At 39.6% G+C, this 14,330-nt stretch overlaps 1 protein-coding gene across 6 annotated transcripts in view; it reads right to left on the bottom strand.

The window, feature by feature from the left end:
* PHACTR2 (phosphatase and actin regulator 2) overlaps window positions 1-14,330 on the bottom strand; it is a 273,426-nt gene that overhangs the window by 133,305 nt on the left and 125,791 nt on the right. Inside the window, exon 1 of one of the 6 annotated variants that reach the window (XM_060614416.3) lies at window positions 1,620-1,876. The exons of the other annotated variants lie outside the window; for them this stretch is intronic. Coding sequence (XP_060470399.2) covers window positions 1,620-1,665 — 46 coding nt within the window. The 5' untranslated portion in view covers window positions 1,666-1,876. Of the gene's footprint in view, window positions 1-1,619; window positions 1,877-14,330 lie in introns of those variants that run through there. 6 annotated transcript variants of the gene reach the window in all.

The raw sequence follows: 14,330 nt of genomic DNA, 5'->3' as shown, positions 1-14,330 counted from the left end.
ATCTGGGCATTTTTCGCTATACTGGGTAAGAGCTAGAACAGTCATATTTTAAGATTCTATTCTGCTTCTTAGTGATCAGTTATGCAATATTCCTTGCCCTTTGTAAAGGCAAAATTCACTTTTCTAATATTAATCCCAACAATATTTTGCAGCAAAAGAACTAAGTCCTGGGCGTACTTTATAGCTGTTGTATTTGAGTACAGATTCAATTCTACGCTTTACCAGTGCAGAAATATAAAATATAAATTCTTCCTTACAATGAAAGAAGCCACACTGTTTTTTAAAGTAAGACAAAGGAAACTAAGCGTCATTTGCACAAGATAGTTTACTAAAATTAAGATCCTAATCAACACCCCCCCTTCCCCATCCCACCCATCCCATTCCCAAAGGCGTCAATACGAAGTCTCTGATGTTCTGGTGCATTGTATAACCCTTGTCATTAACAAGAAGGAAAGGTGTGATCTAGTCTTGGATTTTGATTTCTCTCCTTTGTAGAGGGTTCCTCCTTTGGCGACATTAACATAAGCGCTAGTAAAGCTTGTGATTTTTCAGGGTGTGAAGCAGCGCAGTATAAACAAACCCATGTGGGGGTAAGTTGGAATGATAGAATGCTATCTAGCTGGAGACATCCTGGAGCTGATTAAAAAAACCTTCATCTGTGCCCTGTCACTTCCTTTCAGCAAGATCCTGTTAATGTTTACACAATTTTAAAAGTGTATCAGATATCTCAAGGAATAACGTAAATGGCCCCTTTGAGGTTGTTTTTTTTTTTTAATGTTGATGGAAAAAATATCAAAATAATACTTTTAAATTTATTTCATTATCCAATTACAAATAACGCCACCAAAAAGTTGTTTATCCCTACCCACCCTGCTGGAGAAATGCCAAACGTACCTTCCTTCCCTTTTTTTTTAAGAAAATGGAAAAAAAAAAAAAAAAAAAAAAAACCAACCCAACTTAAAACAGAGGATTGTAACTTAGAAACGTTACACACGATTCCTTCCATAAACTGAACTTTCAGCCCTCGGTAACTGAGTTGGTGAGGTATGTTTCCCCCAGTTTTGTAGCTTTGGGGTCTAACATAAAACAGATTATCTTTTGAAACGATTAAGCCTTTTTAAAGTTAGTTTCTAAGTATTCAGAGTTCTGCCAGGATTAGAGGAGGCAATCAGCACGTCTACTCCGAAAACAAACCATAAATCAGTTGACAAGCTTGAAAGAATTCGGTTCTAGTCTGTTCGCAAGCCAAGCGTAAATACAGAAAAACCTGTTGGCACGTTTATCTAGCTCTCTAAGTTTCCCGTTCTAAAAACACCGCAATACGCAAATGGCGTTTCTCGTAACTTTCAGGCTCCGAAGAAATTCAGATAAACACCCAGGCGAGGCATCTCGTGTGGAAAATGGAGCCTGTGCCTTTAAGGTAAAATCGGCTGGATCCCAAAACGCATTCCACTTCTCCACGACAAAGAGTTTGGGGGAGCGCTACCTCTCGGGTTTCTCCGACGGACTTGGCGGGTTCGGGCACAGCCCGACGTGCCGCCGAGCCCTCGGCCGTCCCAGCTGCCCTGAGCAAGCCCAGCGCCCGCGCGGCCGGGGCGCTCCGTGCGCCCGGGACTCACCGCTGCTGGGCTGCGGGGACAGCGTGGAGACCGAGGTCTGGCCCATGTCTGGGGTCGTGGGGCCAGGTCCGGCGATCACGCGGCTCCTTTGGTCCTTCGATCATGGGTCCGCTCGCAGGCAGGTTTCCAAGCGCTCATTTTCCGGGCTGTGCGGAGCTGCCCGCCAGATCCCCTCACCTTCTCCCCGGCGCGGGTCTCCCAGCCCGGCCGGCCGCAGCCGGCGAGGCGGATCCTGCCCAGCGGATGCCTGTCATTCCTCTATGCAGATTAGCTGGGGTCAGGGGTCACGGGGGAGGAGGGAGGGGAGAGGGCGAGGGGGAGGGGAGGAGGGGAATGGGCGCAGGGGGACGAAGTAGTGGGGAGGAGAGAGGCCCCCGGCCGGTCCCGCGGCGCCCGCGGGGGCTGTGAGACCGGCACCCACCCCCCCCAGGGTAGTAGAGAGTTCAGGCGACTCCCATTTAACTTAAAAGGTTCAATGTCAAATGATCCTTTAGGGCTGGAAGAAAAGGAATTAAAGTACTTAGTCACGGTACTTAATTTAACAAAATTTGTTTCTTTAAAGTTGGTTTCGTCCTCACATTCTGTTAGCAGTCTTGCAGCACTGTTTGATGTCTGCTCTGTGTAGGGCTTTTCTCCTTTAAAAAATTATCTTCCTTTTAACAAACACAATAAAAAAAATTCGTTACCTCAGTTATGGAGAACAATAAATCTGAAAGATGGATCTAAGTGTGAAATCAGCTAAGGATACACTTTGCTGTCTACCATCTAAGCGCCAGGATGCTCACCTCTCCTACCTTTAAAAAGAATCACCGTGGGGGCACTTGGGTGGCTCATTCTGCTGGGCGGCCAACTTCGGCTCAGGTCATGATCTCACAGTCTGTGAGTTTGAGCCCCACGTCGGGCTCTGTGCTGACAGCTCAGAGCCTGGAGCCTGTTTCAGATTCTGTGTCTGCCCCTCCCCCACTCACACTCTGTCTCTCTCAAAAATAAATAAACATTAAAAAAAATTTTTTTTAAAAAAAGAATCACTGTGAACTCTCTGAAACCTTGTGGTAATGGGTTTAAAATATACAAGGGGTATAAACATACAAGGGGTTTAAAATATACAAAAGGTGAAAACAACAAAAACAATGGGTAATTTATTTTAAAAGCTAATACTCCCTAGAAGTCGAATTAAATCCTCCCATAATTAAATCTGAACCCCCAACTTCTTAAAAATATGAATACAGGTAAATACTCTTGGTATTAACAATCGATGTGTAATCTATAGATTATATGTATATGTAGTGCACTGCATATATATGTATATAATATATGTAATGCACACACATGCGCACATAGCCATTAGACTGGGTGTGTGGTGGTCACATAAATGTGTTCACTTTATAAAATTTCACTGAGCTGTACACATGCATAATTTGTGCATTTTTCTGAATGCATGTATTTCATGAAAAAAAAAATAACTGCGATACATTTAGGTCACTTGCCACAGCTTTCACTTTTTAGATTATCCTAGATCTTCAACTCTAAACTATTAAAAAACTATATAACATATATAATATAAAATAATAAATTTAAGTTATTTAATACCTTAAACATGAAAATCTTTTTTTAATATTTATTTATTTTTGAGAGAGAGCACTAGCGGGGTAGGGACATAGAGAGAGGGAGAGAGAGAATCTGAAGCAGGCTCCGTGCTGTGGGCCCAAAGCCTGATGTGGGGCTGAACTCAAGAACCATAAGATCATGACCTGAGCCGAAATCGGATGCTCAACTGACTAAGCCACCTAGGCGCCCCCGAAAATCTTTTTTTCTGAAGTTTGTTTTATTAAGATCACACACAGCCTTGCTTAATTTTTTGAAAGACATTTGCTTGTCTGTTTAATCACAATTATGTAAATTGCCCTATTTTTTTCACACCCAAACAGCTGTCTATTGTGGAGATTCCCCACCCCCCTAGAATAGTGTGGTCAATTATCTACTTCTCTTTGCCTAATGCATTCTTAAGAAACCTGAAGTTTTTTAAAGAAATTGAGGATTAACCAAGATGTGAGTTCTAATTAGTACAATGAAATCAATCAACTAAATTTCTTTATAATGTGCAAAACTGTTGTATTTTGGGAACACATCCCACCTGAGGGGCTCATCATTGAGAGCAAACAATTATAATGGCTCTTCCATTCCTTTAGCTTAAAACAACAACAAAAATCCACGGTTAAGTGTTTTCTCAACTGAAATTGAAAAGAGGGAACTTCACACTCTTCCTTCCACTAATAGAGCCTAATTGATAAGGGAGGTCATTGGTTAGAAGAAATACACAGTAAATTTTGCACATTAAAATATGTAAATGTAATGATTTTTTTTGAATTGACAAAGGTTAAATTTTGAGGCTGTTTTTGCTATCATGACTCCTTTTCCTTGAGAAACAATAATGTGTTTCTTTTTATTTCTTCTACAAATTCTTATTTCAAACATCAGAGGGGTACTCTATAATTCTCTTCTTTCAGGATTTGCTAAATCCGTCTATATTTACCTTATTTAAAACCTTTCAGGATTTGCTAGTTAATATAATCTTAGCTTCATCTGAGATTCCTATAATCCCCTGATCAGGTTACACTCTTCTCTCTGAAACTTTTCCAGTTCCATTACATTATCCTTGAAGCATGTCAACCAAAATTGCAGTGTGTATCCAGGTTTCTTTATAAGGGTGGGACAGTTATTCTATTTTGTTGCCTTTTTGTCACAGCTAACAAATTATACTAATGAACATAGAAAGTCTACAGAAATCCCAAAATTCCATTTTTAGGATATCATGTAAAGGTTATAAGTTATCATCTAACAAGAGTATTTTAAGATAATTTCCCCCCAAATTGCCTTTTTTTTTGCCTTACTTGAGATGTGATCTATAAGTCAGCCAATTAACAGTCTTACTAAGAGCTCTGGGTGTTAATCCTACAGTTTATGGTTTAACTGTAGGAACATTTAATGTCATCAGAAAAATATGGACGTTTCTCTGTATATCACCTCTTTCCACAGAGTTTATAGAAATGCTAAACGAAATTAGTGCCAACATCTAATTCTGAGGAAACCATCTATTTATAATTCTCCAGCATTCATCCCATTGATCCTGCTCCTTGGTCTATATTTCTAAACCAAACTCTTATCCAGCGATATCCTGGTAAATACTCAACACTCGGGTTTGTCTGGGGATGGGGACAAGATTGATTTGTGACTTGTATGTAGTATTTGCTTATTTCCTTAATGTAAATACTCCTACAATGGCCAATTCAACAAGCAGTTGACTGGCTTGCAAAATGTATGTCAACTAGTTTGCAAAATTCCTGGAAATTTCACAACAGGTCTATATGAGCTGCCTTCAGCAAACCACTACTTTCATCTTTTACAATATGCTGTCATCAGATCACACCATGACCGAAATTGAGGGACAGTCTATGTTAAGCCTCCCTAAAAGTATAGAATGATGGCATCTACTGATTTTTCCACCCTGCAATCTAAGTATCTTTCAATCCCTGAAAGAACTGTGATTTATTCATTTACTTCCAGAAAGAAGTTAAATTGAGTGGATTAGTTAGATAGAATTTCCCCTTCCTGAATCTGGTTGGCCTTTTGACAAAGGGGTTATAGGTACATATTAAGGTTTTCAAGCATTTTACATTTTCACCCTGATTTCACTGGTCTGTCTGATTTGGAGTTACGAAGTTCTCCTATCTGGGGTAACCAGAGTTACACCTGCACCCCTGGTGGATGAAAATTACTATATCTACTAGACAGAAGTTAAAAGCATAAAGAAACCTAAACTTAGGCACCTATTTTTTTTTTTTTAATTTTAAGTTTATTTTTATTTTTGAGAGAGAGACAGAGAGAGTGGGCAGGGAAGAGGCAGAGAGAGATGGGAAGAGAGAATCCTAAGCAGGCTCCACCCTGTCAGCACAGAACCCGATGTGGGGCTCAAACTCATGAACTGCGAGATCATGCCCTGTGCTGAAACCAAGAGTTGGACACTTAACCAACTGAGCCACCCAGGCACCCCAACTTTAGCCATCTACTGGTGAAAAAGTCCCTACCCTACCAGGTCAAAGTCCAAACTGTAGATGTAGAGGTACAATTTGGTGGCTAGAGAAGATGGTTTACAATTAGAACAATCACCACTACCAAATGCTATCATTTAGGTGACTGCCAGCCTTTTCTAGGTGGCCTAATCTAAGCTTGGAGTGGGAGAGAGATCTCACTCTTTTTCCCTCAAGAGCACAAATGCCGTGAATACACATCCTGGGTGTCTGCTTTGCCCAGATGCTGCAGGACCCATTTTGAGAACCAGCAGTTGTGGGGGGAAAGAAGGGTTAGGCAGACTCCCAGGAGACGAGATGGTTGGTCGGAGCAGTGGTGGCCCAGGAAGCAATATGGCTGATGGTGGCCATGTCAGAAGTAGATGAAGGTTCTCTTAATTGTCACCCTTATTTCTGGACTTGCCCATGAAAATCCGATGAATTACTGACATTTCCCTGAGTAAGGGGAATTATAGTCAAAGAAAAACTCTTTCCTAGTGAAAAGGAAAGGAAACTTAGTAATTAAAACTTAGTAGTTTCCCAAATAGGATATTTTTTCAATGTATTGCTTTGTTTTCTAGAAGAAACAATAGAAATTCACAGGTCATCTAAAACTATTATTTTAGCCAATTATTTTCTTTCTACCTACCATTCATTGTCAGGTTTATTAAAAGGCAGAAAATTTTTTTCTCCCTTCCTCTGATGGAGGTGCTAGAGGGCATTTTTTTTTTTTTTTAAGTGCATGTCCTGCCAAAGCCAGCACACTAGAAGGCAATTTTTAAAGTTAGAAGGCTATTTTAACACAAGGCATTCTAATAATCAGGTAAAAGAATACATAACTCAGAAACTAAAAACTAACATGCAAAAATTTTTAAGTATTAAGGTACTTTTGTAGTAGAATGTCTGCCAGCTTTTAAAGACTCTGTATTACTCCAAAACTTGGCTACATTTTGCGAAAGGAAGCTTACCTAGAAACACAGAACTACTCAAATGCAAATAAAAGTTTTATTGGATCTTATACTTTCAGTTGACATTCTGTACATGTAACTAGTGTTTACTTTTTTAAATGCTATTCTAGGGGCGCCTGGGTGGCTCAGTCGGTTAAGCGGCCGACTTGGGCTCAGGTCATGATCTCGCGGTCCGTGAGTTTGAGTCCCGCGTCGAGCTCTGTGCTGACTGCTCAGAGCCTGGAGCCTGTTTCAGATTCTGTGTCTCCCTCTCTCTCTGACCCTCTCCCTTTCATGCTGTCTCTCCCTGTCTCAAAAATAAATAAACGTTAAAAAAATAAAACAAAATGCTATTCTATAGCATTGCAGCCAAATGCTTCCTATGTCTTTTACGTGGACAATTCTGAGAGATTTTAGTGTTAATATGATAACATAAACAGACAAAGGAGAATTTTGGTTAAAAGAATGACAACTTTGGGCGTTCTAGTTATATTAAGCATCAGTAGGACAGAAAAACACATTCCACAAGTATTAGAACAGGAAACAAACCTGTAAAACAGGCTTTTCTTTCCTATTGTTCTCATATTTTTATATGTTTTATTTCCTGAGCTCTCCTTCTACTGCTTGCTCAAGCTAGGATTACCAAAATACCTTGCCCCTGCCTTGCCCAGAGCGAGTCTCTGCAGAGGGCGTGCTGTGTCTCACGTGTGCTTACTTAGTGATTGAGTCGGACAGTTGGAAGTTTTGTTCTGGAAAATAAAGACCTTATGGGGTGCTCCTGGAACTTCCTTTTCCAAAAATTTTCTCCACCCCAGGAGAAATAGTGTGAATTTGCTACACTTTGTTTCACCAGGAAAACAAATGACTCATCCACAGTATCTAAAACTCTGACAACTGCTATAAAATTAATATTCTTGACTGATCGAAATCTACAGAGACCAATTCTTAAAGGCATCTTTAATAACTACTATCCAATTTACAGAAAATAATTGCCCAAAGTAAGGTCCAAATCTTTGTTTTGTTAACTGTCACATCCATCCCTAAGACCTAACAAAATATCTGGGACATAGAGGGGATTCAATACATAGGCAATGAATAAAAGAATAAGCATTTACACTACCTCTGTAATTATGGCAACTTGAAGTGTGGATTAAAAAATCCATCTAGAACTATAGGAATGAGTCTGATAATAGCATGCGGACTCCAGAGCAAAATAATAACAAGTCTGTCAATGACTGCAAATTTGCTTTTATATTCCGTTCTTTAAATAATCACCTAGTCATTCAACTACCTCATCTGAGCACCTCCCAGTGCATGGGATGTGAGCGAGGTGCAGAACCCACAGTGTCTCCATGTATATGTAGATGGTGGAGGGTGAGTACTGTGGCTTACAGGTAAATGATTATAACAGTGAGTACTATGATAGAGATGTGTTCTACCAGGAGTTAAGGATGAACAATGGGCTGCTACAGAGGAGGCTCTGAACCTTATGAATTGCCAAAGCCGCATCTTTCTAACACACAGTCAGCAGTTCATTCTGAAGTTGCCCCCAAACTGTGACATGCTTCCTAAATCTAAGAAAGATTAAATTCTGATAATATGTGGTTAGTATTAAGTGCATTTGTTTATTTATTACTTACAGCTGTCTGAGGAATAATTTACAAACTCTAAAATCTCATCAAGGAGTTTTGGTAAAAATATTGTGTAAGCACCACTACAATAAAGTTTTAGAAAACTTTGAGAACCCTCAGGAGTTCTGTTAAGTCCTGCAGTTAATCCCCATCCCGCGCCCTGGCATCGGGCAGCTACTCACCTGCTCTCCATCTCTAGAGTTTTGACTTTTCTAAAACTTCACATAAATGGGTAACACCATATGCAGGTTTTTATATCTGGCTTCTTTCACTTAATGTTTTTGCCATTCATCTGTGTGGTATGGATCAGTATTTTGTTCCTTTTTTGTTCAGTAGCGTTCCATGGTATGGCTATACCAAAGTTTGTTTATCCATTTACCAGTTACTTGGTATTTGGGTTATAACTTTATCTCATTGTATTCCTATACTGTGAAAATATGGAAGATCTAAGATTTATATTATATGTATGATAGTTCTGTATCAATAAAAATTCATGGTTCATTATTCACCTAACAAATATTTATTATGCTGCTTCTTTGTACTAGGCCCTGTTCTAGGTATTTGATGTACAGAATTATAATCTGGTTTTAATTTATTTATTTTTATTTTAAAGAGAGAGAGAGCTTGTGTGAGTGGGGGAGGGGGCGGGGAGGGAGAGAGACAGAGAGAGAGAGAGAGAGACAGAGAGAGAGAGAGAAAACCTTAGGCAGGATCCACTCTCAACATGGAGCCCGATGCAGGGCTTGATCTCACAACTGAGCCACCCAGGCATTCCTGATGTACAGAATTAAACAAAAAGTGAAAATAGCTGCATTCATAAAGCTTATATTTTATCTTTATTTCATTTTACTTTATTTTATTGAGAGAGAATGTGCCCACACAAGCAGGGTAGGGGACAGAGCGAGAGGGAGAGAAAATCACACCAGAGTGGAGACAGATCTCATGCCTGTGAAGTCATGACCTGGGCCAAAATCAAGAGTTAAACACTTACCCTACTGAGCCACCTAGCTTACATCTCAATAAAAGGACAGAAAATAAACAATGAACACAACAACTCAGTAAATTTTATAACAATTTAGAAGATGAAAAGTGCTATGAAATAGAGAAGAGTAAGAAAGATTGGATTAGCATGGATCAAGCAGACGAAATATTTTTAAGGTTATGGATTTGAACAATCCAGTTGACAAGCTTGACGAGAGATGTATGTGGAGACTTGTACTCAAGAAATAGCAACTATACAGTGAGTTAACACTGCAAAATCTCAATAAATTTTAAAGACTTCATATTAATCCACAATCTCTGACCATCGTGTAATTAAATGTATTGATTTCTTAGAAATCAATAGGAAAAAGAGTTAAAAACAGAAACAAAAACATCTTCCACATATTTTTGGAAATTAAAAAAAAATGCACTCCTAAGAAACACAAGGAAATCCATTTGTAACTTATAAAATGTTTAGGACTAAAGAACAGTGAAAGTATCACAGAACATGTGGGATGATGTTAATGTGGTAATTAGGGGTATATTAAAAGCCCTAACTGCATTTATTTAGAAGGAAGGAAGGAAGGAAGGAAGGAAGGAAGGAAGGAAGGGAGGGAGGGAGGGAGGGAGGGAGGAAGGAAGGAAGGAAGGAAGGAAGGAAGGAAGGAAGGAGGGAAGGGAGGAAGGAAACTTGGTTGTTTTAGGGAACAATAATATACTCACACAAATAAATTAGGTAAGTACTAAACTGATGTGGCTGAAAAAGAAAAGAGAAAAGAAGAAAAAGAACAGAGAAGAAAGGGAATTTTTAAAAGGTTAAAAAAAAAAAAAAAAAAAAGCTGAGGGCCCAAATGAAAGAACTAAAAACCAAGAGAGGTGATTCACTGCTTTGGTATATTCAGTACCTTCATTCATCCATGTGAAAAGCAAGTGCTGACTCAAGGAGAGAAGGCTCTATACTTTTGAATGAAAAAAGTCATTGGAATGTAAGTCAAGACAATTCAAGATGAAAAACAGAACTACCTGGAAGTTACAAGAGCTGAAACATCACTACTAAAAAGGTGAATTTAAAATTTACTATTTTGCATTCAGGGGAAAATACCGATGCATTTTTAGTATTATTTAAACCACTTTCATTATTAAATAGCTCAGCATCCTATAACTAAAAACAGATGAAGAACTCCTATCTACTGCTTATTTTTGTTTCCTTTAGAGTAAATATCTCTCTGTAATATTTTTTATTTGTAGTACAATGGTATCTTTAAAACTCCAAATGGCATCGTAAGGGAATCACAAACAAAATCAATAGTTTCCCATATGTAACAGGCTTAACTTCAACTGTTCTTTACTTTTATGCTTCTGGTACTTAAAAACAGGAAAAAACAAAACAAAACAAAACTATAAGGTTCGTTCTTTAAAATATATTTAATTTTATTGAAACTTAAATCTAAATCTAAGAAATGCCTCCAAGTAACGTAACCCTCTAGGGAAAGTTGTACGTTGAAGAGGCTTTATAATATAAAATGGCTTTCAGTAACTGCAAATTACTTCTCAGTTAAGGGAAGTTGACACATTCTCCAGACAGGTGATACTGATGGAAGCTGAGAAGGTGGGTGAGGCACCTGCATGTGTTCAGACTTCATCTTTCATCAAAACAAGATTTATTCAGGGAGAAATCATACAATCACACAATTAATAAGTAGACATTCAACATGGGCTTGGAATATTCCATTTTAAATGTACACACCCTTCTTCCAAGCAATGAGGTTCTTTCACTGAAGTGTTTTCATTCCCCAACTTCCTATGAGAATGCACAAAGGAAATTTCTACAGAGGAAAGGAGAACTCGGTATACAAAAAGAAGCAAATTTAACCTGAAAGTTTTATTGTTATACTTTTTTTTTTAATGTTTATTTATTTTTGAGAGCGAGAGAGAGAGAGCGAGAGCACACACACACAAGCCAGGGGGGGACAGAGAGGGAGGACAGAGGATCTGAGGTCTCTGCACTGATGGCAGTGAGTTGGACTTGGGGCTTGAACTCAAGAACTGGGAGATCATGACCTGAGCCCAAGCTGGGCGCTTAACGGGACTAAGCCCCTCAGGCGCCCCTACTGTTATACTTTAAAAGACAAATATGTAGCAGGAGAAAATGCTGTGAATTTTGTTTTGCTGTAAAGTATTCCAAAGCCCACATGAAGCCCCCAAGATTTCACTGTTCTTCTGATTATTTGGTTTCTACTTCATAGGTGTATATACAGTATGGTTTTGTGAATCAAGGAGTCAATGGTGATGTATTCCTCTTACACCTCTCCTGTTCCTCTTACACCTCTCCATCAATTCAAATTAAATTTCACATATATTCTGCTTCCTGTAGTTCTCCATTTTTACTGAATAGATCTTCCTTTCGAGTAATCTGTGTTCCCACCCGTATTAGTTATCTATTGCTGCATAACAATATTACCACAAATTTAGCAACTTAAAACAACACAGAGTATCTCTTAGTTTTTGTGTGTCAGGAGTTAGGGCACAACTCAATGGGTCCTCTGCTTAGAACTCAGGACCTCACAAGGCTGCAATCAAGGTGTCAGCTAGAGCTGTGGTTCCTCTAAGGCTTAACTGGGGAAGGCTATGCGTCCAAGCCCGGTGAGGCTGAGGCAGCATCCCATTCCTTGTAGAACGCCACACTGAGGGCCTCTGTGTGCTGCTGGCTGTGGGCTGGAGGTTGCTCTCTGTTCCTTACTTTTTTGGCCCTCTCCACATGGCAGCACACAACATGAATTTGCTTCTTTGAAGCCCAGAAGAGAGGGTCTCCTAACAAGGCAGACATCGTAATCTTATGTAACATAATCACACACACATAATCGCACACCTCCTTGCCATCATCTATTGATTAGAAGAAAGCCCCAGATCCCATGCATTCTCAAGGAAGGGGGCTTACACAATGGTGTGAATATCGGGGGGTTACCTTAGTATCTCTCCACCATACTCTCAGTGTTAAGCAACATTTCTTGCATGACCTCAGTCAAATGTTTCCTTCCTGCAAAAGCAGAGTAACTGAGAACTGTCCCTTCCAGCTTGTTAACCTGTGTACAGTGACTTGTGGGTTAATGGACCTTTCTGTTGGGGCTGCTTCACAGCTTCACTTCTCCCACTGCTCAATCCTGCTGCTTTCCCCTCCCTTCCAAAGCTGTAGATCCCAAGAGGCCTCCTTAATAAATGCCCTGCATGCTAAGCTTTGTCTCTTTCTAGGGAATCCAACCTGTGAGAAACTACTGATAAACCCAACAAAATGGATGACCCTCAAAACCATTATACTGAAAGAAACCAGACACAAGAGTATATATTGTATGATTGCATTGATAGAGTTTTAAGACTGAAAAAACTAATGGACAGTGAAAGAAATCAGAACCGTGTTTGCCTCTGAGAGAGGACTGACAGGAAGGAGGCATGAAGGATCTTTTTGTGGGGGTGGGAATAATCTACATCTTGATATAGGTTGCATGATGTCTGCATCTGTCAAAACTCACTGAATTATTCTCTTAAAATCTGTGCATTTCACTGTATGCAAATTATATCCCACCCCCTCCCCCAAAGTAAAAAAGAAAGGTAACCACATCAAATTTGGTTCAAGTTCAACTATGGTCATCCAATATTCGAAATATTTAAAGTTTCACTATGCTCAATCAAGCCTCTTTTTATTTGGAATCTGGCAGTTAATTTTTTGTTTGTTTGTTTTTGAGTGACAGAGGACAGAGTGTGAGCAGGGGAGGTGCAGGGAGAGAAGGGGACACAAAATCCAGGCTCCAGGCTCTGAACTGTCAACACAGAGGCCGATGCGGGGCTCTAACCTGTGAACTGTGAGATCATGGCCTGAGCCGAAGTCGGACGCTTAACAGACTGAGCCAACCAAGTGCCCCTGGCAGCTAAGTTTTTGAATTGAAGTTTAGAAATTAACATGTCTGTTGTGTTCATGTTTTTGTGGATTGCAAAATTAACAGACAGGATCTTTCTGTTTCAATCATTAATTTAAAATGATACACTAATCAGTTAGCATTACAGAGGTCTGTTGAAAGCCATGAAATTGCTTCTTCCACGATGTCATTTATTCGTGAATGAAAACATTGGGTACAATATTCATTCAACTACAGATTCATCTACCTGAATGTTCATTTAGCATTGATCTCTCAGAAAAGTCTAGATCAGCTTATGTAATCATCAAATCATAGACCTTTAGGGCTGGTCTTTCCCAGAGACTTGAGATCTGTCAGTCTGCAGACAAGGAAGCTTAGGCTCACAGGAGATAACTGAGTTGCCAAGGTCAGTTGCCTTGGTCTAACCTGAAGTAGACTGACTTCCCAGGGCACATCCCACCAGGCAACCCTGCCAAAGTCTTTGTGCCCATGCTCTCTTCCACAGCTTGGCTTGGAGAAGAAAACAAAGAATGGATTTTATCCTGTGATTTCCTCTTTCCTCCACTATGTTTCTTGCTTTAAAACAGTTGCCTCAGTAATGGGCTTAGGATGACAAGTGCAGTTGGTGGAATAAAGGACTCTTCCTTGATCTTGATAGAGACGTAATTTTTGCCAGAAAGTAGGGGAAAACAGTGCCTCTGTTACCTCCTTGCTTTCTCCTACCTTTTATGTGGCAACTCGCTGGAAACAAGCTTGGTGAAAAGTAAACTACATTTGATTCTCAGTAGACAAGTGTGACCAAGAAACTGAGGACACTTTATTAAAAATTCCAGAGACTTTCCATCTCCAAGGAGAGATAACAGCTAGTATGTGGTAACAGGTGCACAGATTAGAACTAAGGCTGAAACATGAACGGCAGGTAAATCATAAATGTAAACACTACATTGCAATCACCTCTTTCTCTCTAGCTTTTTCTCACAAATTCAATGGCTTCCAAACAATGAGTTGTAAATCTTTGCTTCGGATGTTTTCAAAGCAACACCCAGGAAAGCAGATAAAGGCCAAGGGAGAAGAAAAATACAGAGAAAGCCTATAGTTAATGACATATTCCAGCCTCTCTACCCATCTATTTTTTTATAGTTGTTTTATTATAACACTTTAAATGAGATCTAAT

Source organism: Panthera onca, chromosome B2, assembly GCF_046562875.1.
Source record: "Panthera onca isolate mPanOnc1 chromosome B2, mPanOnc1 haplotype 2, whole genome shotgun sequence".
Taxonomy (NCBI): Eukaryota; Metazoa; Chordata; class Mammalia; order Carnivora; family Felidae; genus Panthera; species Panthera onca.
This window is presented reverse-complemented; position numbering and strand designations above follow the sequence as displayed.